Here is a 26772-nt window from a genome sequence, read left to right on the forward strand (position 1 = left end):
CACATTCAACTCCTATTTTTGCTTTATGATTTAATTGCTGCTCTGTAAATTTAAAGTTGGAATTAGATCAAATAAGGTACTCACAAATTATCGGCATGGATGAGGTGTATGTGTCTACAGTTAGGGGAACACATCATGCAACTTTCTGGACATAGGATAGAAAGTAGTTGTGGTGATCCTCTTTTATCCAAAATGCATAGTGCATGCCTGCATCATCCAAATAGTGGATCTACAACATCAGTCCAGATTCGTCCCAATGTGTAATTATTGTTTGCTTTATATCCTCTTTGTGCTCACAGTTTTCAAAACGTGTTAATCATCAGGCGATCTGGCGAGAGCTATAGCAAATGTCTGTACAAGAATCCAGGCCAACCTAGTCCCGATCGGATATGTGAATTCCATCATCTTGACGAATCCAATTTACGAGGAGTAATCGGGAACTCTAATGTTTCATTTTAAAAGCTGTGAGTACAAAGAGGGTACAAAGCAGACAATAGTTACACACTGGGACGAATCTCGACTGATGTTATAAGCCTATGACCTAGCGGTATAAAATTCCTACTTTTCAAAGAGAGGTCATGGGTTCGAACCTCAGTGGAGGTAGTGACTCCCAACTAGGAAAAAAAAAAAAATTTAGACCTTAAGTTTACACTGCACTCTATGGCAACGAAGAAAGAAAATTCTAAAAGTTGCTTTCCCCAACATGTATTTGATTCACAGAATATTTGAAATGAAATAAAACTGAACTTTATCACAAGACATAATCATATATAAAGTGCAAAAAAGGATGAACAAATGTAGTTCTTGCAAGAAAATGGGTCTTAATTGCTACTTTTTAGATATACATACCTATAGAGTATAGAGAGATCTCGACACTGACAATAATCAAGCATTGTTTCGTCATGAACATGTTACATATATGATATAGAAAGACGATAACTTCTCACAAAAACCTTCTGCTATACTCACTTCCAATCGCAATAAATATCCGTTTCTCATCAGATATGAAGAAAACATTGTAATAATATTAGCTTCATCAGCCAAGTCAACACAAAATGGAAAAAGGAAGCCTTCAAAATAGAGGAGCCACACCTTAGCAAGTCATAGAAGGTTGTTGACTAGTTCAGCAGTAAAATACTGGTGTAGTTCGAGCCTCAGAATGGTCGCTTTGTGAAATATCTGTAGTTCATTTATCAAGTTCACCTTCCTTTGCTTCATTAACGAACAAGTCCCTGAAAAAAGGATCAGAAGTTGCTTCTCTTGCTGAACCATAATTGTTTAGGCGCTTCTTCAGTGAGCGCATCTCTCTATCATCTTTTGAAGTTCGATCCTGCCACAATATTCCAAGTGATGATCTATGTTGTCTTTTTCCTACTCGTTAATGTAAATAATATACTAGCACTAGCAGTAACAAAGAACAGTTATTTAACAGTTCTAAAAAGTTCACTCCACTAGGACTGTCTCTATTAAATCGAGTTATGTTGTAATCAGCTTGTTGATTTTTGCAGGACAAAGGACTTACATATGATTTCTTCAAGAGCAAAATATCAACCAAATACTGCAACCACAACACGTTCGTCTTGGGGAAACTGTATGGTCATGAAAAATGACGGGGATTCAGCATCCAGAAAAATGCAAGCAACCATAAAAGAAAATGAGATGTCGAGAATAAATAGTAAGAGAGGATTGACTTTGTGTTCCTTTGACATATCAACATATTTCCAAATCCATGAAAACTAAGCAGCTAATAAATATTTTAAAAAACTCAAATTTAGAAAATGCCTTCATATGTGGTCTTTTCCAGAATGGGTTATTTGTGGCATGGAGTCACTAGTGCAGAGGCAGCCATCAGTATTCACAAGAACAGACTCTAAGACATAACCAAGTGTTGTCCAAAAAAGTGAGAAGAAATAAAAAATGAACCACCAAGCATTAGCTTGAAGGGACCTCCCACTCCTTCCAACAAGAAGGTTGAGAGTTCAAGTCCCAATTTGAACAAAGTGTGTTTGTTGTACGAGTATATCTTACCTAAAAAAAATGAAGAGAAAACCACATCACATAACTCATCCTCGCAGAATATTTATATTCTTAAAGTACACATAATTCTTATTCTACCCAGGAAGAAACCAGAGGAAGACCTAAAGGGAGAACGGTGAAGCCCAAAGAGAACTAGGTTCAGGTTAGTGAAGATAACCATGAGGCACTTGTAAAATAGCACATGAAATTGGCGAAAAGAAGATTCGCACGATCAACCCAAATTGTTTTTTGCAGATTCTAAAACTCTCATTGTTTTGAAAACCATATACTTCATTACCATGTTTGTGATTTGATCCCTGTATTTGTAAATTTAAAGATTAGTGAATAGTAAATTAAAGAAAAGAGTGGAAGTTTTGTTATAAAGCTACAGCCACTCCACATAAACACCAAAATTTTCTCACCTAATGGGATCTGATTTTTCAGTTCAACATTATGCCACTTTTTATTGAACTTTGAGGCCATTACCCCATGTTGGTTTCCATCAATTGAAGGTGTTGGGATGACAAAATGAGTAGAGACCTAAAACTTGGCATTATTTACACAAAGTGACTCAAACGTGAACCCAAGTTCCCCGTCTTTACTACACCAAAGAAAGATACCCCAGTAGTAAACTCTATACTGCTATGTAAGGGGAACCCTGTTGAAGTTGTGTGCATACCAATTAAATTACTGAAGTAACCATTACACTTTTTCTTAGTTGAAGAAAAACTTTTTCAGCCCATCCAACACTCTTGTGACAAATATCCCAATTCCTTTATCCTTCTCATGGTAAGGTAGCTAAAAGAATAACTTGACGAAGAAAAGGATGATATCATAAGGCGAGGAATACTCCACTGCTATGTTTCTTACTTTAAAAGAGAAACTAGGACTCTCGCCTTTTCATAAACCAAATCTCAGGGAAATAGTTTCTCTCTTTTTCCTCTTTAGTGTTAAAGAGATGTCATAACATAATAACATAGCAGCTTGATTAGTTCCATAATCAACTTTCAAAGGCAATTATGCCACCAATGGTTTCCTACATCATTTGATGATTAAGTAATGGAAACATCGACAGCCATACCTTCCTTCCCAGCATTCTTCAGTTACCTCTTTCATTTTCCGATATGTTTCTGACTGCATATAAGATTTTAAAGGACAATTAAATGAAAATTCTGACACACAAAACCACAATAAGACATCCCAACTTCTCTTACTTGTTTATCTCCTTTTGGCCCCTCAAAGATTTCTGGGTCTAAAGATAGATCCAGAAAGAGAATATCTTCCCCTGTTGCAAAGAATGATAGTTTACTACGTTGAATCAGCAAAAAATTAGATCTCCAATGTGGCAATATACGGTAAAATGTGAGTATTTTTTAACCAGTATTGATCCTCGAAAGAGTGAAATCGATGATTGATATCCACAACCCGAATGTCTTGACATATATTTGCCTTCCCTCGAGAGTGAACTGCATGGATGCAGAATCTTTCCGGCTTAAAAGGATGTTCCCCCTGTAACCAAATTTTTTTCCTTAAATCGAAAATTAAGAAAAAGGAAGCATTATTACAAAAATTGAGTAAATGATAACTAAACCAGTGCAGGTCCCGGTGTTCAAATTCAAATGCAGCCTCTGCCACAGCCAAGGCAACTGTAACCTGCAATAACAATGGACAATAAATTATATAACAGATAAAATTGGCCGGAAAAATGTAGAAAAATAAGTCACCTCACCTGAACCAATAAACTCCGTGCTTCATTAAAGTTCAAGAGCACAAAGCTTTCAAGATCGCGACCACCATGTTCTTGAACAAAGACAATGTAGCACTGAACATTATTTCATCAGATTCATTAACAAACAAATCAAATAATTAAATAGCTCAGGAACAAATAGTTTTATGTCTAAAATGGTTATTTGAAGCTTACTACATTAATTTAAATATTGTGATTTAGAAGAAACTTTTCAGTTCTATGAGAAAACATAAATTTTTGAAAAGCACCCTTTGTTGCATGTATACACAAACTGTAATATTTCTGTTTTTCACCATTTTCCATTTCCTGGAATTTCCTAAATTTTTCGAGGGTATTTTCGTCCTTCCTTGTTTTGCGTGCCAGAAACCGTGGAGTGTGTCAGGTGTGCCCGAGAGTTGATTAGGGCATTTCTTTAAGTTCAGGACCCCTAGAAATGCAATGGTGGTCATTTTTGCATTTTTCTGTTTTTCAGGCCGGACGGTCCCGGGTGGGACCCCCAACCGGAATTGTTGTGTATGGGAATTTTATTTTGGATCCATTGCACATCATGTATAATTATTTTGTGCATAATTATGTATTTAAATGTTTGTGTGTGGTTGTAAATTAAATGAAATATATATATATATATATATTAATGTAAAGGTGGATATTTGAGTGGTGGGACCCACCACCACTTAATTGTTTATTTTGTGGCCAATAGGCCATTTCAAGGCCTCCAATTCTCTCTCTATCTCCCGGCTCTCTCTTCCTCTCTTCTCTTTTTCTTTTTTTTTTTTTTTTCACCATCTTCAATCTTTGATTACTCCTCAACCATTAGGAGTTTGATGGTGCCGTTTGCGGCAAAACGGAGAACTCGTCGAGATCTTCGCATTGATTGGAGCAATTTCACTTTTGGTGCTCATTGGAATTTCGAAATTAGGGTTTGGATCGGGCAATTTTTGGGGGTTTTGCTTCCTTTTGAGGTAGGGGTTTCTAATCCATAATCTCTTGTATTTTTGTGAGTCAATTCTTTAAAATTTGTATTATTACATGATTAATTTGTGTATATTTCATGCAAACTTTGCTATATATTGTATATGAGATGTATTTACATGCTAAGTTGATATGTGATGAAGAACTATGTTTAAATGGTAATGTTTTTGTAATATTTCTGTTTTTCACCATTTTTCATTTTCTGCAATTTCTGAATTTTCCGAGGGTATTTTCGTCTTTTCTCGTTTTGCTTGCCGGACACCGTGGGGTGTGCCGAGTGTGTCCAAGAGTTGGTTGGGGCATTTTATTGAGTTCAGGACTCTTTGAAATGCAAGGGTTTCCATTTCAACATTTTTTTAGTTTTTCGGGCCGGTCGGTCCTGGGTGGGACTCGTTACCGGAATTGTTGTGTACGGGGATTATGGTTGGGTCCAATTGCATCACATTTATTTTATTTAATGTGTTAGATGTGGTTGTGAATTATTAAGTGTATGCATATATATATATATATGTGGTAAAAGTTTAGAAAGAAAAGATATTTCATTTTGGTGGGGCCCACCACTATTTTTTTTTTCTTTTAAATGGTCATGAGACCATTAGTTGGTCTCATCTTTTCTCTCTCTCTAATCGCACGGCCCTCTCTCCCTCTTCTCATTTCTTTTTCTCTTTCTCTTTCAATCTTCAATCCTTGATTTCTCTCAAACCGTTGAGAGATTTTTTATGCCGTTTGCGGCAAATTGAAGAGCTCAAGTAGATCTACAATTTGATCCGAGCCAAGCCTCGTTTGGTGCACCTTGGAATTTCACAAGTTAGGGCTTGGATTTGGGAATTTTGGGGTTTTCTACATCAATTTGAGGTAGAGTTGTCTAATTGTCGATTTTCCTTGGATCTAGTAGTTAATTTGATGTTTTCCCCCTCTTTTGGCATGTCAATTTGGTGTTAATTGAATGATGCAAACTCTAGGGTTTTGGTTCATGCTTGAGTTTTGTCTAATTGATGGATTTGATGGAATTAAATGTTTATTTTGTATATGAATCTCTAATGACACGCTAAAAAGTGACTATGTGGTGGATTTTATATGTTACTCTTAGTATGATTGTTTGGTGTGTGTTGAAGCATGCTTAAGTTGTTCAATTATCTTGTTATGGTCATTTAATTGTTTATTGCATAATGAAGACATGTGGAAAATTGAATGATTGAAATTAAAATACTCCAAATGCATGGCATGAGGATATTGATAAGTATAAAAGAAGTGAGGGTGTAGATGTGTGATAGAGGGGAAGTGAAGTGTGGATACATGATGGTATGGATAGGATGTGTGAACAAGAAAACGTATGGTGTGATGCGGGGTTGCATTGTCATTTATGCATTGCATTGTACGTGATAGTGATGAGGGTTATTTGGAAAATTTAAGTGCCATATATAAAATCCCTCGAATGATCCCACTCCTTTTACCTATTCATTGTGTGTAAAACATTGGATTACTTACTTTGTTTGAGGAGGTGCCACGTAGGCAATCTCTACTAAGCCGTTGTGCTCACTCCTCTATAATTTTTCAGGTCACGGGGTTGAACTGGTGGGTATTGATCTTCCACGAGCATGGACGGGGTTGGAAAGGATTTTATGTGTATCACACTGTATTGAGATGTATATTTTGTAAAGCTTAAAAAAATTCTATGTAATCATTTTATTGTTATAATTTGACAATGTATCCGTACTCTAATCAGCAATTTGATGTATTTTGTGTATGACCATGGAAGCATGTGGCAATCATGTTTGGTATATTGGGATGGGTGAGACGACTATGGGTTATTTGATTAATTTCACTGAGGATGATGACTCGTGGTATGTATTATTGTTGTTGTGAGCTTGGGACATGTTGTGCATTGGGTTGGGCTCACAAAGAGCTTAGAGTTTTTGGACCTTCAGGCTGCACTTAGCAGCATTCCAAGGCTAATCAGCCGGTTGACAAGGCATGTCAGCTGACTGATAAGCATCTCGAAACTCTATCTTCAACCGGCCGACAGTTTACCTTGACAAAGTCCCGAGAGCATGCAGTTTTAATGATCATCTCAGCCGACCAACCATCCACTTTCAGCCGGCCGGCGGAGGGCCATCAGCCGGCTGATCTTGCCCCTTTGACCAGTACCTTTGACTTTTCCTCCCTAGTCATATCTTGAAATACCTTGGACCTTAGAATGACCCGTATACCACCTATGAGCCTAGTAAAGGACGGTGTTACCCTTAGTTGACCCCGGGTTCGAGTAAGGACCGGTTTAACGGTTCGGACCCACGGGTTCGGGTCGTTACAGTTTTCATGCCTATTGTGTTATAAGTGATGAATTTTGTGATTAGAAAGTATGAGATATATTTTTAGAATTTTCTTTTGATGTAAAGCATGTATATTGTTGATTGTTATCTTGATGAGTATGGATTTCTCCATTTGCACGGCATTCAAATATATATGAGACATTCATGCATGGCATTGAGCAAAGAATTGGGAAAGTTGTTTTGAAATAAATGAGAGAAAGGGGATTTTTGGGAAAAAGTTTTGATAAAAGGATTTTGTGAAAAACCAGGTCGTCGCGGAGTCACCAAAAGGCCGTGGTGTTAATATAACCTAGAGGGAACTAGAAGAATCACCCTAGCGTGGTTGAGCTATCTGGACCCCAAATGACGCCACGGAGGTACCAAAGGTCAGGGACAGTAGCCAATCCTTCTCTCGTGTCGCTGCGGAGTCACCAAAGGACGAGTAATGTCAACAGTTTGAAAAGTGATGGATGGTTTTGAAACGAGGAGCGACATAGCACGGCATTGCACTTCATGGCACGACTTTATTTATTTTTAGCCTTGTAATTGTATTGTATTCTTCCTCGGTATAACATGATCCCGTTTCCCTTTATTTCTATTCATTGCTTAGATTCGCGGGGTCTCAAGAGGTGTGTCATAGGCACCACCTACTGAGCAATTTTGCTTACCCCTTATTATTAACATTTTTCAGGTCTCGGGAAGGAGGTAGTGGAGGACATCCCTCCACAAGCATGAGAAAGGAAATTGTAATGTGTTTTGCAACCACTTTGTAGACTTGAGGCCATTTTTTTTGTAAAGCAACATTTTGATATGTATTAAGAGTGTCTGGTAAGGCCATGTAATTTAACTATGAGCCTTGGACTCTATTTTGATGCAAATTTGGACACCGTGTAAGGACTATGCAATATATCTTATTTGAATGGAAGAAATGATGTTGCATGCTATTAAGTTGTTGAAGTAAGTGATCATGACATGTAAATCATTATTTTGGATTGTGTTGGGACAGGTTTTGAACTTGGATTAAGGTCACTAATGGACCATAGGAGTGCCTAAGTGCACAAGTTCATGATTTTAGGCTTTCAGGGCATTTTTTTAGTTTCTGGACTTAGGGAACCGGTACCACATCCGGGAACCGGTTCAAGGGGTTCTTGGTTCACGTTTTGGACATTCTGTCCATGTGGAACCGGTAGCAAGATTTGGGAACCGGTTCCAGCCCTCCAGTGGGTATTTTGCCCTTCATTTTTTTTTTAGCTTTGACCACTTAATTTTGGACGGTCATAACTTTTTCGTTTCAAACCCAAATAGGGTCATTCTTGAGTCCATTTTCAAGGATTTTGAGTTAACTTTCTAATGGGACCAACCTCATCCTCAAACTCCATTCATGTTGGGAGTTATGGTCGTTTTAGTGGGACAGTGTCAGGATTCTTCATGAACCGGGTAAAGGTACTTTTGGGAAATCACATCCAGTGACCGTAGAATCTCACCGAACATTATGGAATGCCTAGAATAATTGTTTTGGACTTCATTTGACTAGTTTGAGGTCTTATTACCCTCTCACATTATGAAATGACCATTTTACCCCTAGTGTGTCCTCGGGTTTGGTTAAGGACCCGACTAGCAATCCGGACCCCTGGTTTGGGTCGTTACACAAACTCCTGAGGTAAATACAAATTATATATATGCTCAAACTTAAACATGCAAATGGCAATTATATGTTAACAAAAAAGGAACCTGTTTCTCTGGAAACTCCTTAGGGTGATCATTTTCTGAACAATGCTTCCCATCCCAATCTTCCCATGCTCTTATCAAGGCAGCATCATAAGGGCCTTGGCATACCATTATACTGTGGATGGAGAATAGAATTTATTTCAACATCTTATTTCTAGAATTCCATATCTATCATGATTTCAACTCTTTTTTTGAGTTCAAAGTTGACTTGGCCTCTTAATGACACCTATGGAAAGCACCTTAAGAAATAACCCCATGGTTCAAGTTACCAGAGAGTAAGGTAAAAAGCGAGCCACTTGTAACCAGAAATGTATAAGCATATAATGGAAACGCCAGCCTGTCCAGATATTTTTGTTTGGGGTTGACTCATTTAGTAAACTTCACTGAAATTGTAGGACTACCAAATTGAATCACTATATTTATGTTAAAAAGTTCAACTACTAAAATATAATTTTATCAGTTTAATAATTTTCAACATAATAGCATGATGATTACAAGTATAACTTCTGTATAAGGAAATTGATAATCAACCCAACAAGATAACTAAGCAGACAGTTTTCTGATTTACATAAACAATATCCTATTGCCAACTTCACTTGGGGTCAGACATCAACAATTCAAGCGTACAGCTAGGAAATATCACAATTCAGTATTGGACCAATCAGTTAGTTGTTGGTAGAGGTGCACAGGTGCAGACCTGAACTCTGCACAATTGGCATGAAGTTGCTCCCCACAAACTTGAACATGCATACTCAATTCACAGCCAAAATCCAAAATGCAAGGCCTAACCAACTCAACCAGCTCAAAGTTCATAGATGCTCACTTTTTCTCCCAAGAATAGGAAAAATGGGTTGGTGGACCAGCATATGGGATTTTAAAACTTTATAAGTGAGATTTTAAACTCCTTCCAACATTTGAACATTCTTATATGCCAAAAAATTACTCCACTAGGACCATAATATTTATTGATCAATTCATTGGGGCTTTAATCACCGACTCCTATCACTGGATCAATCACTTCCTAGACCTTCCACTATTGGGCAAGCATCAAATACAATCTTTATGGACTCTGTGGTTGGCAGACAGCCTGCCAGGCTTGGTCGTAACAATTCCTTTTGTAATGAAGCGTCCCTAACATTAAAGTGCCGGAAGGGATTTAACACTCCAATGCATTTTTTCAAATGACTTATAGTAACACCAACCAATTACTTCATTGTTCTATCCTTCTAAAGGGAGATAAAAGACTCCAAGCATAATTTCCTCAAAAAGGACCAATTTTAAGTGTGCACCCAATGGACATCAAAACCACTATAAAGAAAGTCCTTTTCTAAGAATTTTGTATTGCAGAAAAATTATAGAAAAAATAGTGTGCAAACTTACTTTATTGTCTCTATAAATGTAGTACAGGCATTGTAAACAACATCCTCCTGTCCTCTTAAACGATTGAGTGTGCGGGACAGTATTACCTCCTCGAGCAATTCTTCTGATCTCTGAAGCATATTAAAAAACATGGCTTAACTACCGAATAAGGCCTTAAATTAATAACCCCACCAAAGAAAAAAGAAGTCACTAAACATTGTCCATAGGCAACAAGACAATCGAAACATCATTGAGATAATAAGAAAGGAACCCTTGGCACTCACTTAGATTACTAATAAATTCCAGAAAGAAAACAACAGAAACTCTATACCACCCTTCCTCAGATACATATTATCTTAAGAGCCCAGAGCCAATGACCAAAAAAAAAATTATAAAAATTGATAAGATAAATACCTTTTGTACTTCCCCGTTCACCCGCAAATCTCCACCAAAAGGAACAACTTTGCAAACAGCTTTTCCAGCCTGGAAGGCTTCTCCATATGTACCTTCACCAACCTTGACAACACTTTCCTGGTCACTGCATTCAAGAGATTTTCATATTCCATCAAATAGAGGATGAAGATTCCACATTTAAATAAAAACTTGTGCCAAAAAAAAAAAAAAAATCAGCATGAGAATACCATATATGGTTATTAATGCAATTATAAGTAAGAAAGTGAGAATCCAAAGCATCCTTTACTCAAACAACTAAAAGGATGGGGCTTAGAACTAATATGCATTTCAGCCAATAAATATAAATAAAGAAAAACCAAAGAAGACTACAATAAATCAAAGTTATATCCAAGGCTTCCAATCAATGTGGGCCACTAAATATTCTCACTTAAAAGTTTGATTCAGTAATACGGTTTTGAATATGTGATACAGAATTTTTAAAGTCTTCTGGTATGCTATTTGGTGTTATCAGGACCATAGCTCCAAGCAATTTGGAAACAGAGGGGTGGAAATTTAAGCAGCCTAATTAATTATAAACTATGTCCTTGAACTCAATCGTTAATCAAAAAGTAAGCCATGTCACTCTACTAGAATTTACTGGTTTAACGTGTAAAAAACAATGGTTATGCTATTAGCTCACTGCATGCTGAAACTCATTTTTACCAACTGCAGTCGGGAATGTAGTAGAAATTGTCGGCATTTAATCCTCTTATGTATCTCAACCAGCCAACAATTATTTAAAAAGAAAAAAAAAGTAGTAAGAAACCAAGAAAGTATAAACAAATGAAACAATAAAAGAAATGCAAAAGGAACATAGACATTTTTCCGCGTTTAAGCCAGATAAGACTTTATTATGGTAATTGAAGAGGGCTCCTTTTAATAAGGATTTACAAGCAGGATGGAAGAAAAAAAAAAGGAAAAAAGAAGAAGAAAAAAACCCTTTGATGTTAATATGAGAAAATGATAACAAAAACTGCCATAAAAAGTCAACTTTGGAGTCAGTTGCGATATACAGAATCACATCAAGGAATTGCCATGGAAGTGCATCAAATAAAAATAGGATAATAAACAGTAGATAATTGGTAGTTCAAAACACGAAAACGTATAGAGCATAGGCACAAGGTGAACATGCAATCACTTCTTTTGCTACCTAATATCAAAACTATATGAATGAGATGTAAGCATTTATTGAGGAAATAGCACCAGTTGACTAGAGTATAGCACAAACCAATACTTGGAGAAAACATCCAATATAGTTGAAGGAGCTGACTGCCCACAAACTGCTAACAAAGCTATAAATGGATCCCACTGATGACCATCCAATGTAGCAGGCCTAGATGTAAGAGAGAGTTTTGCAACTGCAACATCAAGATCTGCCTGACCCTCCTCACCCATAGTCTGGAATCCATCATCGTTCTTTTGTGAAGAACCACACATTTCAAAGATAACATCCTTATTTGTGAAACTTGAATTAAATCTGTTCTGGGCCGAATGTAAACCAGAATGGGTTTGCAGAGATGTTCTTTTTGGGGTTGTCATACTTGTGGAGTGAAATACATCATCCTGAAAAAATTCCCTGGGCATCGCAGGACTTTCTAATATCCTGGACAGTGAACGAGAAGGTCCACAACTATGATTTAGCTTCTTTGAAATTAACCATTTCTCTAATACTTTGGACAAATGTGGTATAGCAACATCATCGATTTCCATGCCCTTGGCCCATGTACCAGAGTTCTTGGGTGAGGGGCTTTCCTCTAACAATTCAAAGGAATCAACCTCTTCAAAGTATGCCCGCTCCTTATCCAAATTTGGAGGTTGCACAAATTTTCCCTGCAGACACAAGAAACATTAGATGGCAGAATCACGTCAGTGAAAATATGTAAGTTTCCCAACATTTAATAATAGGAGATTGTTCCATCTTAACCACTGAAAAATGTTTCTGTCAACAATTAGAACAACTTGCCCACTTATTTCTGGTGCTATTTATCAATGAATTTTGAATCACCAGCACATGGAAGTGTCAAAATGACTTTACAGTGCTGTTTAAATACAAAAAAGACTAATACACTACCATTCAAAATGCATTATGGACCTATGGTAGTCAAGAATAATATACTAGACAGCATCACAGAAGATGGAAAGCAGTAAAGTTATGTACTTTTGGAAGAGCTGGTTTTGTTTTTCTCTTTGGCTTCCTTTGTTGAGGCTGACGCTCCACACATGCAACAATTGCAATACTTGTTCTCCCTCTGTAAATTAAAGTAAATGTCTTACAACTGTGAGCCCAAGATTCTTGCTTTCATGATTCATTGCATCAATGTCTGTAGAACTAACTCATGAAATTTCCAGAAAGAACTAGAACATAGCATGGGAAAAGCAAACTCAAAATAAACTGCAAATGCAAATCCATATCCGAAATGAAACAGTAAAAAGGTAATAATATCTACACTTATGAAAGACTTAGATTCACTTGACTATGTAATAAAGTCAGCAAACTCAAATTGAAGAGATGGGAAGTTAAAAAAATTATGTGTACAACGAGATATAATGTGGAAAAAAGCCAACAATTACTCTATTTCATTGCCTTGTCCAATATCCAAATTGCAACTTGATTAGGTGGAATAAGCTTTATATAGTACCATTCTCTATCAACCTAGATCATTACTAATTACTTGCAACTAGGACAGCCAAACAGTAACCCCCATGTCGTGTCAGAATATTGACCTCAAGTTATGCAAATAACATATGGGCAACTATCTGGTATCAGAAAGTAGATCGAAAGATAAAATAAGAATTGGCCAGGCCAAGCCACATTTCCTCCTTCATGATACATAGGGAACAACTATTACCGGAATAAAGAATTGTTGCAAATAACCTTGATAGGACCTAACATTACTAGATTCCAAGACAATTGAAGATACTTACCACCCTTCAAGGATCACTAACATCCCATCCCCTAAAGATAAAAATATTGAAATAAAGAAGAAAACAAAGAAAGAATTGCCTTTATAGATAACTTTTCTTTGTCTTTGTTATCAGTGAACTTTAGCCTATCACTTTTTTCCGGTAAGATTTAACATATCACTCATGTTCAAGATCCTTCATCCAATTCCATTATGTGTAAACAAAATTTCTATTTTAAAACAGTGAGTGTACACTGTTTCAATATTTTTATTCTAACTCACCAGCTTGTTTGATCTTGCACTGCAGTTCTCCATCTCTCTCTCTCTCTCTCTCTCTCTCTATATATATATATATATATATATATAATATACACACCCACATACATAAACATATTATAGTCCCCAAAAGAATGGCAATTACACTGTATAGTTCTCCATAGGTATGTTCCACTTTGTTTATTCATTCAAGTGACAAAACGCAAGCGAAGTTCATCTCAGTAGCAAAAAGCCAGAGTAACTTGAAAAAATGCATAAAAACGTATCAGTTCATTTCCAGAATAAAATGACATAAATGTGCATTATCTTCATAAAATTTATAGTTTTTTCTTTTAGATATCATTTTTTTTTTTTCATAATTTTTTTTATAGATATCATCAGCAAATGCAACAAAAAGGCACAAACAATCGAGTCTTGAGTAACGTCAAGAGAAAAAAGAGTGTTTAAAAAAAAAAGTACAGTATAATAGGACTGATCATCCAATGATTGAACTAAAAAAATAGAATAATAATCCTGAAATTTGAAACATTCAAATTGCAAAGCAGCAATAGCAATTGAAAGCCGTGGCATTAGGGCAAAACCTGGTGGAAAGAGAACGGTTCCAACTAATTCGCTTGGGTAGGGCTAAACTCGGCCGATTCTCATCAGTAGAACTACACTGCTTCCTGAAAATTATTCAAATTGATAAAAATCTAAACCTGTGAAAAATGCAAAAATTTCAATAAAAATTCAAACTTTTTAAAGATTAACACTGACCTGGTTACATCTTTATGGGCCTTTTCGGATCTTTTTCGCCCGTAGACCACAGCAATTTCTGGTCGATGTGGCTGAGATTCTGGATGATGTTGATCATCTTCTTCATCATCGGCTATGATTGTTGACCAGAGATCAACACTATTTCCACCTGAAACATATGGAAATGCATATATATGTGTATGTTTCAATACTCTCCCAAAATTAGAAGGATAAACGGAAATTACTGAAAATGAGGAAAAGTTAGGGCTTCCTCTCTCTACCTGCTTGGGAACCCATAATATATGCGCAAAGAGTGATCGAGAACTATAAATATATGTGAGTGTATGTATGTGTGTATATATATATATATATATATATATATATATATCTGTATGTCAGTATGTGGGAGTGTGATTCGATTGTGAAGAAGATACAGAAGCCCCGTACGGAGAGAGAGATTTGAACGCGATTGAGCGGGAAAGTGAACAGATGATTCAGAAGCCCATACGTCGTCGTGTGGGCTCACATATAAGTCCTGGCCCAATACTCAGATGCAGCCTGATGCTATTGCATTTAACCCATCCCATTTACAAGTCCACTTGTCTTGGAGTTGGGCTTATATGTGGTACAATAGACCACGTACACAATTACTCCTTTTGTTAAATAATAGGGTTGCATGAGTGAATACACACCATTATCCAATGGTTTAAGTTTTTAAGTTAGCGCATAAGATTCAGATCTCATTCTTAATCCGGTGTCACATCAAGCGTTCACTGATATCAGAGTCAGATTCCATCCTTAATCCAGTGTCTAGTGTCCCCCAAAAAATGTCCGGTCAACTACATGCTAGAGTTATGAAGAAAGCGGTTGTGTTGATCTTTTGATTTAGATGTCACTATTTGAATGATGCAGTCACACACCATGTGTGAAGAAAAAAAACAAAAAGGTGTTGTACCATAAATTTTTGAGAAGGATAATGAATTTTGGAAAAAAGGAAGTGTATTTCATTTAAAGGAGATATTTTTAATGGATCTACAACATGACTGCACCGTAATTCATTAAGTTTTTGCACCATAATTCAATTTGCCACTGCACTCTATGGCAGTGAAGAAAGGAAAATCTAAAAGTTGCTTTTCTCGACATGATTTGCAGAATATTTGTAATGAAATAAATTTCGAACTTTATCACAATACAAAATCATACATAAAATGTGAAAAAGGATGAACAAATGGAAATGGTTTCCAATTGATCACTTTTCAGATATACACATACATATACATATATAGGGAGATCTTTTGTAAAGTATGAATACCAACCCAACATAAACGAACACTAGACAATCATCAAGCATTATACCATCATGAACTAATACAATCTGCTATATACATTTCAATAAATAACATTCAATCCTGTTACATATATGATATAGCAAGTCCAGACCTACTCACAAAAAACCTTATGCTATATACATTTCAATCACTTTAGCTTCTTCAGTCAAGTCAACAGAATGGAAAACGAAGCCGTCAAAATAGAGGAGCCAACTTTACAAGTTGTAGAAGGTCATTGCCTATTTCAGCAGCAAAACTCTTGAGCATCAGTGTTAATGGTGTAGTTAGAGCCTCGGAACGTTCACTTTGCGATATATCTAAGGTTAAGTCAATCTCAAGTCATTTATAAATTATACTTTTCCTATAACATTTATCAAGTTCTCCTTCATATTGCTTCATCGGCAAACAAGTCCCTGAAAAAAGGATCAGAAGTTGCTTCTCTTGCTGAACCATAATTGTTTAGCCGTTTCTTCAGTGAACGCAAATCTCTCACATCTTTTGAAGTTCGATCCTGCCATAACATTTCAAGTGAAGATCTATGGTTTTTCATTTTCCTACTAGTAATATAGTAACAAATAACAGTTGGTAACAGTTCTAAAAAGTTCACTCCAGTAGGACACTGCCCCAATTAAATCAAGTTAGGTTGTAATGTACTTGTTGATTTTTGCAGGACCAAGGACTTACGTATGATTTCTTCAAGAGCAAAATATCAACCAAATACTGCAACCACAACACATTTGTCTTGGGGAAACTGTATAGTCATGAAAAATGACACGGATTCAGCATCCAGGAAAATGTAACTATAAAAGAAACTAAGATGTACAGGATAAATATTAAGAGTGGATGGGCTTTGTGTTTCTTTGACATTCAATATATTTTCAAAGCCCTGAAAATTAGGCCTCCCAATAAATGCTTAAAAAAAAAAAAAAAAAAAAAACTCTAATTTAAGAAAAAGTTTTCATATGTGGTCTTTTCCGGACTGTGTTACTTGTGGCATGGAATCACTAGTGCAGGGGAAGCCATCAGTATTCAGAATAGCAGACTGACATAATCAAGAGTTCTCCAAAAAAGTAAAAAGAAATAAAAATGAACCACCATGCATTAGCTTGAAGGGATCTCCCACTCAAGAAGGTTGAGAGTTCAAGTCCCAATTTGAACAAAGTGTAACAAATCCTTGCAGAATGTTTATATTCTTAAATTACATAAATTCTTATTATACCAAGGAAGAAACCAGAGGAAGACCTAAAGGGAGAACGGTGAAACCCAAAGAGAACTAGGGCCAGGTCTACGAGGATAACCATGAGCACTTATAAAATAACAGACGAAAAAAGCACTGTAAAGGAAATTGGCAAAAAGAAGATTCACATGATCAACCCCAAATTTTCAAGTTTTTTTGCAGATTCTAAAACTCTTACTGTTTATTTAGGGGGAAAAAAAACTCTCATTGTTTCAAAAACCGTATACTCCATTACCATTTGTGTGATGTGATGTCCCCATATTTGTAAATTTAAAGGTTAGTGAATGGTAATTTAAAGAAAAGAGTGGAAGCTTAGTAATAAAACTACAGCCACTCCACATAAACAACAAGATTTTCTCCCTATAAAATTTTCTCACCTAGTGGAATCTGATTTTTGCAGTTCAACATTATGCCACTCTTTTATTGAACTTTGAGGCCATTACTCCATGTTGGTCTCCATTAATTGAAGGTGCTGGGATGACAAAATGAGTACAGACCTAAAACTTGGCATTATTTACACAAAGTGACTCAAACGGGACCAAGTTCCCCGTCTTTACTACGCCAAGCAAAGATACTCCAATAGTAAACTCTATATTGCTATGTAAGGGGGGAACCCTATTGAAGTTGTGGGCTTCATCGTTGCTCTTATAGAAGAATATCAATCCACATAGAAACCAGACAACAATTTGAAATTACCAAACCCATGAAAGACTTATATGCGAGGCACAATACTAAATCTAGGATCACCTATAAAAACCATTTCATAAATGAATTTCAAAATCAAAACAAAAGAAAACAAAAAATATCCACAACTAATCATCCACAAGAACCCTAGATCATGACTTTGCACAGACCCAATTCTTCTGAAACTAACAAAATCATATTCACTATGTCCCATGCTCAAAATAAAATATTAAAAACCTAGATTTGGAAACACCGCATATAACTCCCCAAAGAATTGTTAACAATATTGTATTTTACCACAATGACTACATATAACAAAATACAACTAACTTTATTATTGTAGCACAACTCTGAACGCATTACAACCCTAGAACATGAGAAATTATCAATAGAACACATATATGATGAAATTGCATAGACCACACATACCAAATCAAACACAATTTGAAACAAATAATAAAAAATAAATTTGAAAATATTGATTAATAACATTTTCATCTCTTGAAATGTTGGATGGTAATATCATGATTAATATTATTAAATATTATTCTTAATATATACAATTAAACAAATTAATGTTAAATAGAATCATGTTCCTTTATATTAGTTAATACAGTTTTTTAAAGGTTAGATGATATGTGACACAAGACCAAGAAGTTATAGGTTTTTAAAACAAGATCATAATTTTTTGGACAGATCCGGGTCAACCCGAATTCTAATTATTGTGTTTCAAATGAATTGACTTGTTTTTTAAAGGAAAAAACAAGACATTTGTGTATAATTAATAAATTTTTTTTTTTTTTTGGGGAAAAAAAAAAAAGTAATCCTGTTAGATGCAGGATGACTTGCCCATTTAATACCCAACTCGTGTATGCTCCGCTCCAAACAGGTCATTAGCCGGTTAATGACCCGCCCAAACCTGGCCATTTTCCACCCCTATTTTCCTACAACATTTGATGACTAAGATATGGAAACACTGACAGCCATACCTTCCTTCCCAGCATTCTTCAGTTACATCTTTCATTTTCCTATATGTATCCGACTGCATATAATATTTTAAAGATAATTAAATGAAAATTCTCGCACATAAAACTGCAGGTCCACAATAAGACATCTCAACTACTCTCTTACTTGTTTATCTCCTTTTGGACCCTCAAAGAGTTCTGGGTCTAAAGATAGGTCCAGAAAGAGAGTATCTTCCCCTGTTGCCAAAGAATGATAGTTTACTACTTTGAATCAGTAAAAATTTAGATCTCCAATGTGGCAATATAAAGTAAAAAAGTGAGTATTTGAAACCAGTATCGATCCTCGAAAGAGTGAAATCAATGATTGATATCAACAACCCGAATGTCCTGACATATATTGGCCTTCCCTCAAGAGTGAATTGCAATGATGCAGAATCTTTCCGGCTTAAAAGGATGTTCCCCCTGTAACCAATTTTTCTTTTTTTTTCCTTAAATCGAAAATCAAGAAAAAGGAAGCATTATTACAAAAATTGAGTGCATGATAACTAACCAGTGCAGGTCCCGGTGTTCAAATTCAAATGCAGCCTTTGCCACAGCCAAGGCAACTGTAACCTGCAATAACAACGGACAAAAAATTATATAACAGGAAAAAATGGCTGGAAAATGTAGAAAAATAAGTCAACTCACCTGAACCAATAAACTCCGTGCTTCATCAAAGTTCAAGAGCACAAAGCTTTCAAGATCCTGATCGCCATGTTCTTGAACAAAGACAATGTAGCACTGAACATAATTTCATCAGATTCATTAACAAACAAATCAAATAATTAAATACTCAGGAACAAATAGTTTCATGTCTAAAATGGTTATTTGAAGCTTACTACATTGACTTAAATATTGCAATCTAAAAGAAACTTTTCAGTTCTTTGAGAAAACATAAATTTTTGAAAAGCATCTTTTGCTGTGTGTATAGTAGTATACACATACTCCTGAGGCAAATACAGATTATATATATGCTCAAACATACACAAGCAAATGGCCATTACTTGTAAAAAACAACATACCTGCTTCTCTGGAAACTCCTTAGGGTGGTCATTTTCTGAACCATGCTTCCCATCCCAGTCTTCACATGCTCTTATCAGGGCAGCATCATAAGGGGATTGGCATACCATTATACTGTGGACGGAGAAATGAAAAAATATGTCAACATCTTATTACTATGGTATTGATAAAAGACTTCAAACATAATTCCCTCAAAGGAGGATCAATTTTAAGGGTGCACCCAAGGGACGTCAAAACCACTATAAAGAAAGTCCTTTTCTAAGAACAGAAAAATTATAGAAAAAATAGTGTGCAAACTTACTTCAACGTCTCTATGAATGTAGTACAGGCATTGTAAACAACACCCTCCTGTCCTCTTAAACGATTGAGTGTGAGGGAAAGTACAACCTCCTCAAGTAATTTGTCTGATCTCTGAAGCATATTTAAACACATGGCTTAACTATTGCATAAGGTCTTAAATTAATAGCCCCCACCCCCACCCAAAAAAAAAAGAAAGTTACTAAACATTGTCCATAGGCACCAAGACACTCAAAACATCATTGACATAATAAGAAAGGAAACCTTGACACACACTCAGATTGCTAATAAATTCCAGAGAGCTAACAACAGCAACTATATATCCCCCTTCCTTAGATACAGAATATCTTAAGAGCCCAGAGCCAATGAAAAAAAAAAACATGATTAAGATAAATACCAATTGCACTTCCCCATTCACCAGCAAATCTCCACCAAAAGGAACAACTTTGCATACAGTTTTTCCTGTCTGGAAAGCCTCTCCATATGTTCCTTCACCAACCTTGACAATACTTTCCTGATCACTGCATTCAGGAGATTTTCATAATCAATCAAATAGAGGATGCAGGGTCAAAATTAAATAAAAACTTGTCTCAAAACAAAGATTAAAAAAAGATCAGCATTAAAATACTATATTTGGTTATTAATGAAATTATAAGTAAGAAAGTTAGAACCCAAAGCATCCTCTATACTCAAATAACTAAAAGGATGGAGCTTAGAACTACCATGCAGAAGAAGAAACCCTTAGAACCCTTAGAAGGAATTGCCGTGGAAGCACATCAAATAAAGACAGGATAATAAATAGAAGATGTGTGGTAGTTCACAACACAATGAGAACGTATAGAGCATAGGCACAATGTGAACATCCAATCACTCCTTTTGCTACCCAATATCAAAACTATATAAATGAGATGTACGCCATTTAAGGAGGAAGTACCACCAGTTGACTAGAGTATAGCACAAACCAATATTGAGAGAATACATCCAATAGCGTTGAAGGAGCTGACTGTCCACACACTGCTAACAAAGCTATAAAAGGATCCTGGTGATGAACATCCAATGTAGCAGATCTAGATGTCAGAGAGAGTTTAGCAACTGCAACATCAATATCTTCATGACCCTCCTCACCCATTGTCCGGAATCCATCAGCACTCTTTTGTGAAGCACACATTTCAAAGAAAACATCCTTATTCGTGAAACTTGAATTAGAACTGTTCTGGGCTGAATGTAAACCAGAGTGGGTTCGCAGATACGCTTTTTTGGGGGTTTTCATACCTGTAGAGTCAAATAAACATCGTGAATAGATTCCCCAGGAATTCCAGGAGTTTCTAACATCCGGGACAGTGAACCAGAAGGTCCATTCTTAGAAATTAACCATTTCTCTAATACTTTGGGAAAATGTGGTATAGCAACATTATCAATTTCGATGCCCTTGGCCCCAGGTACCAGAGTCCTAGGGTGAGGGGCTTTCCTCCAACAATTCAGAGGAATCAACCTCTTCAAAGTATGCCTGCTCCATTCAAAATGCATTATGGACCTATGGTAGTCCAGAAATATATACATGGAAGATGGAAAGCAGTAAAGAGTAACATACTTTGGGAAGAGCTGGTTTTGTAATTCTTTTTGGCCTCCATTGTTGAGAACGGTTCCAACTAACTCGCTTGGGTTGGACTAAACTCAGCCGATTCTCATTATTAGAACTACACTGCTTCCTGAAAATTATTCAAATTGATAATAGTTTTAACGTATAAAAAAAATATTGAACTTTTTAAAGATTAACACTCACCTGGTTCCAACTTTATGAGAAATTTCCGCTCTTTTTCGCCGGTAGACTAGTGCAATTTCTGACCGTTGTCGCTCATGTTCTTGATGATCAACACTATTTCCACCTGAAACATAAATATATATGTATATTTCAATATGGTTACTCTTTACAACCCAAAATTAGAAGGATAAACAGAAATTACTGCAAATGAGGAAAGGTTAGGGCTTTCTCTCTCTACCTGCTTCGGAACCCATAATATATGCACAAATTACAAAGGGCCGATTACCCTTCAATATATACTACATATATATATATATATATACACTACGTATATCTCAAAGAGCGATTGAAATATATATATATATGACTCGATTGATTGGAGTGTGAAGAAGACTAGCCGGCTTCTCTTGACAATACCCGTACACAGAGGGGAGAGATTAGATCGTGAGATTAGGCGGGAAAGTGAACAGATGATCCCGAAGCCAGTACTCAGTAGGGTAACACTTGGGCTGGGCAACCCAATCCAACTTGGGCGTGTCCAGACTGATTTTCCGTTGGCTTGGTAAATTTAATTCGAATTTAATTTGAGTTGTACTTGAAGAAGAGGTGCTTAGTAACTCAAATCAACTCTAACCCCCGAATTTTAATATTATTCTTATATTTTTTTTATTTTATATTATTCAAATTATTATTTTCACCTTTCTTTGTTTAAACCTTAATTTATTGTATGTTAACACTTTGAAGAATTAATTTTGTAAAAAAGTGTTTTGGTGCAATTTAATCTGAAATTAAATTAATATCATATTGAAATTTTAGTATTTGAATTTTTTTTTTTTTTTTTTAGTACTGAATTGGTCATATGGATAATTGTAATTAATCCAACTTTTCAACCTGAAATGTGTTTAAAACTAAAAAAATGGATTAGGCTTGGGTTGACTAATTTATGGTTTCAGATTAGAATCGAACATTTCTTATCTGAGGTTGAGTTCAAGTTGTACATTCAACCCACCCGAATCAGAATTGCAGCCCTAACCAATACCTCGTTATTTGGGTTTTAATTTTTAAATATAAGTTCCCACCCAAAGCTCAAATACGGCCTGATTTAATTCCATTTGACTCAACCCATTTACATGTCCACTTTTCTTGAAATTGGGCCTAGAAGTGGCCCAATGCACTAACAGAAATAATAACTACGGAGTACTCTTTTGTTGTGGCCCAATTTAACTATTTTGTTAATTGTTGACTGGGCCCAAATTTTTGGGCCAGAGATAGGTCTTCTGTTGACCTAGAATATACTGCCTTCGGTCCTCAACCATAATTTTTGTTGGCTTTGGATAAACAACAAATTTATGTGGACACACACACGAAGACCATCTATGAATGGAAGTCCAAAAATCTCAAATTCATGTCAACCATTTTTTTTTTTTTTTTTTTTTTTTTTTTTTTGAGTAGGTTTGTTAATGAACCGATTTGTTAATTAAGGATTCCGCATCAACTCGCTTTAAGTTAGACTCAAACTCCTTCATTAAGTGAATGAGCCAAATTTGAGTTTGATTTTTAAACTTTTAATAAACAAGTCAATCTTGAATAACACTAGGTTTGACTTGTGTAGACACACGAACATTCCCCTTATCTTTTCTTTTCTTTGTTTTTCTTTCCCTATCCTTCCAAATCATTCCATCCAAACTAAACATAAAGATCTACAATAAATCATCATATCCCATTTCAACTCAAATTAAGTTGGATTAACTTCCTAACTACTTAATTATTAGATAACCTAATTAAATAATTGAGACAAGACTTGAGTTGACTTATGCTTGCTAGATATCCATTAATTCAGACAATTTTATAACTATATTTGAAAAATAAAAAAGGGTGAATGATTGATAATTGTAAAAAAACCAATTTCAACTCACCTTAATTCAAGGTCTTCATTATGCAAATCCATCATGAATCTTGAAAAATCTAATTATTAAAGCAAAAAATCCAGTCCATACATGCAATTATCCACTGTCTACTTCAATCAATGTCTAATCTCACTAATTAGTATTCTTATATATTAAGATTTTATTATTATCATATTTATCCTTTCAATGTGACATCTATAGATTGGACCACCTTACCCTATTTTATATGCATGGATTTTCTTGGATAATACAATTTAATCACTAATGCCATTGGTTAAGGGCACAATCACATTAGCATGCACAAGGACATGACATTCTATGGTAGTGTGTATGCGTGTGTGTTTGATTGAGATCTTAGGGAAAGCTACAGCCTAACTAGTTTTAAAAATATGAAATTTGGACCACATTTGCCAGTTTTAGCTTTGAAAATTAAAACAAGGTTATTGTAGAAAGAGGAGGAATGAGAGGAATGTAGTAGTCTCTCTATTACTTTTTTATAATTTAATAATTAATTATATTGTGCCAAATAGTAATACACAATATCTTTCAATATCATATTTGTTGGTATCTCTTTTTCTAATCAAAAAAGCAACAATGGGACTAGTGAGCAACCACTTCTTCCCATTGGTTGATGAGAAAATGCCAAAACTTTTTATTCCTACAATTAATTATATATGATACATATGCCCCTTAAAAAATTCAAATGTGTCATTGGGCATATAAGATTGTTGAGTAAATACACATAAATATAAGGGGAAATTATTACTAAGTCCTACTTTTTTTTATTAAAAGATAAATAAGTCATAAAAAAATTTCTTTATAGGACCAATAAGTCCTACTTTTGATTTTTTTTTTTTTTTTGTTAAATTAGATACAAAATGAAACTTTCATAGTATATGCCTTATAAAATTAGACACGAAATTTGAATAAAAGGAAAAAAAAAATGCATTTTATTGATTTTTTATAGAATAATTAATTAGTTTTTATTAAATTAATGTATTATGTACAATAGTTTTTGAATTAAATTTAAATTAGATTGGTTATTATTCAAACCCATAAAGCAATATTATCAAGTAACTAAAACTTACAATAATATATACACATGGAAAAATAGATTACATATTAATCGGTCTTGGTACTTTCAAGCATTACACAACATGATATAATTTGTTAATGAATATGTTGACATAAAATTTTCATTTTGTCTAGTCCCCTAACAAAAGTGAACTTTCTCTAATTTTGAGAAGAAACAAGTTTGAAATCATTGTAAGATACTTGGTGAACTTCTCAGAGGGTGTTTTCCAATTATACAAAAGAAAAAAATTTCAAATCGTGTGATAGTAACACTTCTGTTAAAAAATTGAAGAATTCTCTTCTTAAATCACATATAATGAGTGCGGGAACAAAAGCGCGAAAAGAGAAGTACATATACTAAACTATCCAATGATTGATGACAAAAAAAAAAAAAAAAAGAAAAAGATCTCAATTCGTAAAATCTCGTGCGAAAATTTGAACTCTTTCCCATAAAACGAGTGCGGGAACGAAAACAGCGAAAACTAAGAATATGCATGAATGTATATATGTTTAATGATAAATAATTATAAAAATATATATGGTCTATCAATCAGCTCACACCTGTGGTTCATTGTGAAAGACAAGGGCAATATATGCGCACGCTTGCTGATTGAATATGATAGCCCACATTGGACCCTATGAATGGGCCATACATGAAACAAAGCAAGCTGTACCCGTGATTGGTTGACAATTTACATTGTTTTTTTAAGGGCGCATCCCATCTCTACGAGTAGAGGGCCGAGTGATTAGTGTGGGCATCTCCACTTTGTACGTAGAGTCCACGCCAAACAATATTATGGATCCAAAATGATCGGTCAATGTGAAAAGGTGGAGATAATAGTGGAATATATGATATCATTGTGATGTTCATATCATGCGCTCTAACATTTAGATAAAGTGAAAAATTACATCAACATAATTATTGACGTAACATTTTATTATTTAAAAATCAAGATTCAAAATAGAGTCTCCCATTATTACTGCCTAAGAAATAAGGAGGTAAAGAGTTTTAAATTATTTTTATCATTATATCCCATCAATATAGTACTTCTTTAAACTATTAATATTTGTGAATAATAGTATTGTAATTTTAAACTTTTATAATGATATTACTTATCTTTTCTCATTTCTTTCGTGGATATGAAAATTTGTAAAAAAAAAAAATGATGACTCATCCATCATATTATTATTTTTTCTTTATTTTTTATTTACCAAACAAAAAAAATTTATTTTTTCGTTCCTATTGTTCCTTCCACTTCTCTTCCTCCTTTCTACCTTACAAAGCATAAAACCTCAACTTCTTTTCCTTCCTTTCTAACCGACAAAGCTTAAAGACGTCGTACTCAACTTCCTCTTCCTCTTTTTCTACCGAACAAAACATAACATAAAGGCAACATATGCAAAGATATTTCTAGAATTATGTTAATTTATGGGCCATGAAGCCTGTGACGAAGAAATACAAAACTTTAACTGAAAACATACAAGTGAATTTGCTTCTTTCAAATCTTCACAAGAGTTTTTTCTTTTCTAGCCGCTACAATAATTGAACCCATCATGTGTGCTACAATTTTTCCTCGTGTTCCTTGAGTACGTGTATATGGGCCCTATATATATTATATTTTATTATTTACATGACGGTATATATATATATATATATATATATAACGAACACAAAGATTAACAAAGTGAATGCACTACAAAATGAAAGCCCATAATTTTGGGACCTGCACGTCTAGGCATTTTCAGTACTTAGTTGCTACAAGTTATGATGCCAATATTTTTTATTTTCCGAAATTTCTTGGTGTTTTAAAACCATGCACGGACCATTTCTTATAATAGAAACATGAATTACTTTGTAAAATTAAGATGCAAATAGGTTCTGGTGCCTTAAAATGGTATGCATATGATTTAACTTAAGTTATGAAGAAAGGAAAAGCACGGTTCTCATGAAACTGCTATCT

General features: G+C 35.0%; 1 protein-coding gene, 1 long non-coding RNA gene and 1 pseudogene across 3 annotated transcripts; 1 reads left to right on the forward strand and 2 right to left on the reverse strand.

Moving 5' to 3' along the window:
• Positions 1-801: 801 nt before the first annotated feature.
• LOC132299534 (serine/threonine-protein kinase haspin homolog) lies at positions 802-14885 on the reverse strand. Its single transcript, XM_059796223.1, has 15 exons — positions 14780-14885; positions 14520-14667; positions 14345-14428; positions 12743-12833; positions 11813-12414; positions 10546-10669; positions 10153-10262; positions 8776-8887; positions 3746-3838; positions 3608-3669; positions 3395-3525; positions 3231-3301; positions 3098-3150; positions 1523-1589; positions 802-1330 (listed from the first exon to the last, which is right to left on the reverse strand). The coding sequence occupies exons 1-15, from the start codon at positions 14793-14795 to the stop codon at positions 1187-1189; spliced, it is 1908 nt and encodes a 635-aa protein (XP_059652206.1). The 5' UTR covers positions 14796-14885; the 3' UTR covers positions 802-1186.
• On the forward strand, positions 4362-6482 carry LOC132299533 (uncharacterized). Of its 2 annotated transcripts, none has more exons than XR_009480143.1 (2): positions 4362-5590; positions 6294-6482. It is a non-coding gene; the product is annotated as an uncharacterized LOC132299533 (long non-coding RNA). The 2 variants fall into 2 exon arrangements; XR_009480144.1 differs by having other exon boundaries at positions 4362-4760.
• A 1028-nt stretch (positions 14886-15913) lies between the features above and the next one.
• Positions 15914-22084, reverse strand: LOC132301116 (serine/threonine-protein kinase haspin homolog; annotated as a pseudogene).
• Between the last annotated feature and the right edge of the window lie 4688 nt (positions 22085-26772).

Source organism: Cornus florida, unplaced genomic scaffold (assembly GCF_030987335.1).
Source record: "Cornus florida cultivar Cherokee Brave unplaced genomic scaffold, ASM3098733v1 CherokeeBrave_3.0.0_Hap2_Chr03, whole genome shotgun sequence".
NCBI classification, from domain to species: Eukaryota; Viridiplantae; Streptophyta; class Magnoliopsida; order Cornales; family Cornaceae; genus Cornus; species Cornus florida.

Excerpts from the sequence above, each read along its gene's own strand:
- LOC132299534 (XM_059796223.1), bottom strand. Across the intron at positions 14,429-14,519 it reads GCCCATAAAGATGTAACCAG|GAAGCAGTGTAGTTCTACTG; the intron begins GTCAGTGTTAAT and ends AATAATTTTCAG. Across the intron at positions 12,834-14,344 it reads AACCGTTCTCTTTCCACCAG|AGGGAGAACAAGTATTGCAA; the intron begins GTTTTGCCCTAA and ends TTTAATTTACAG.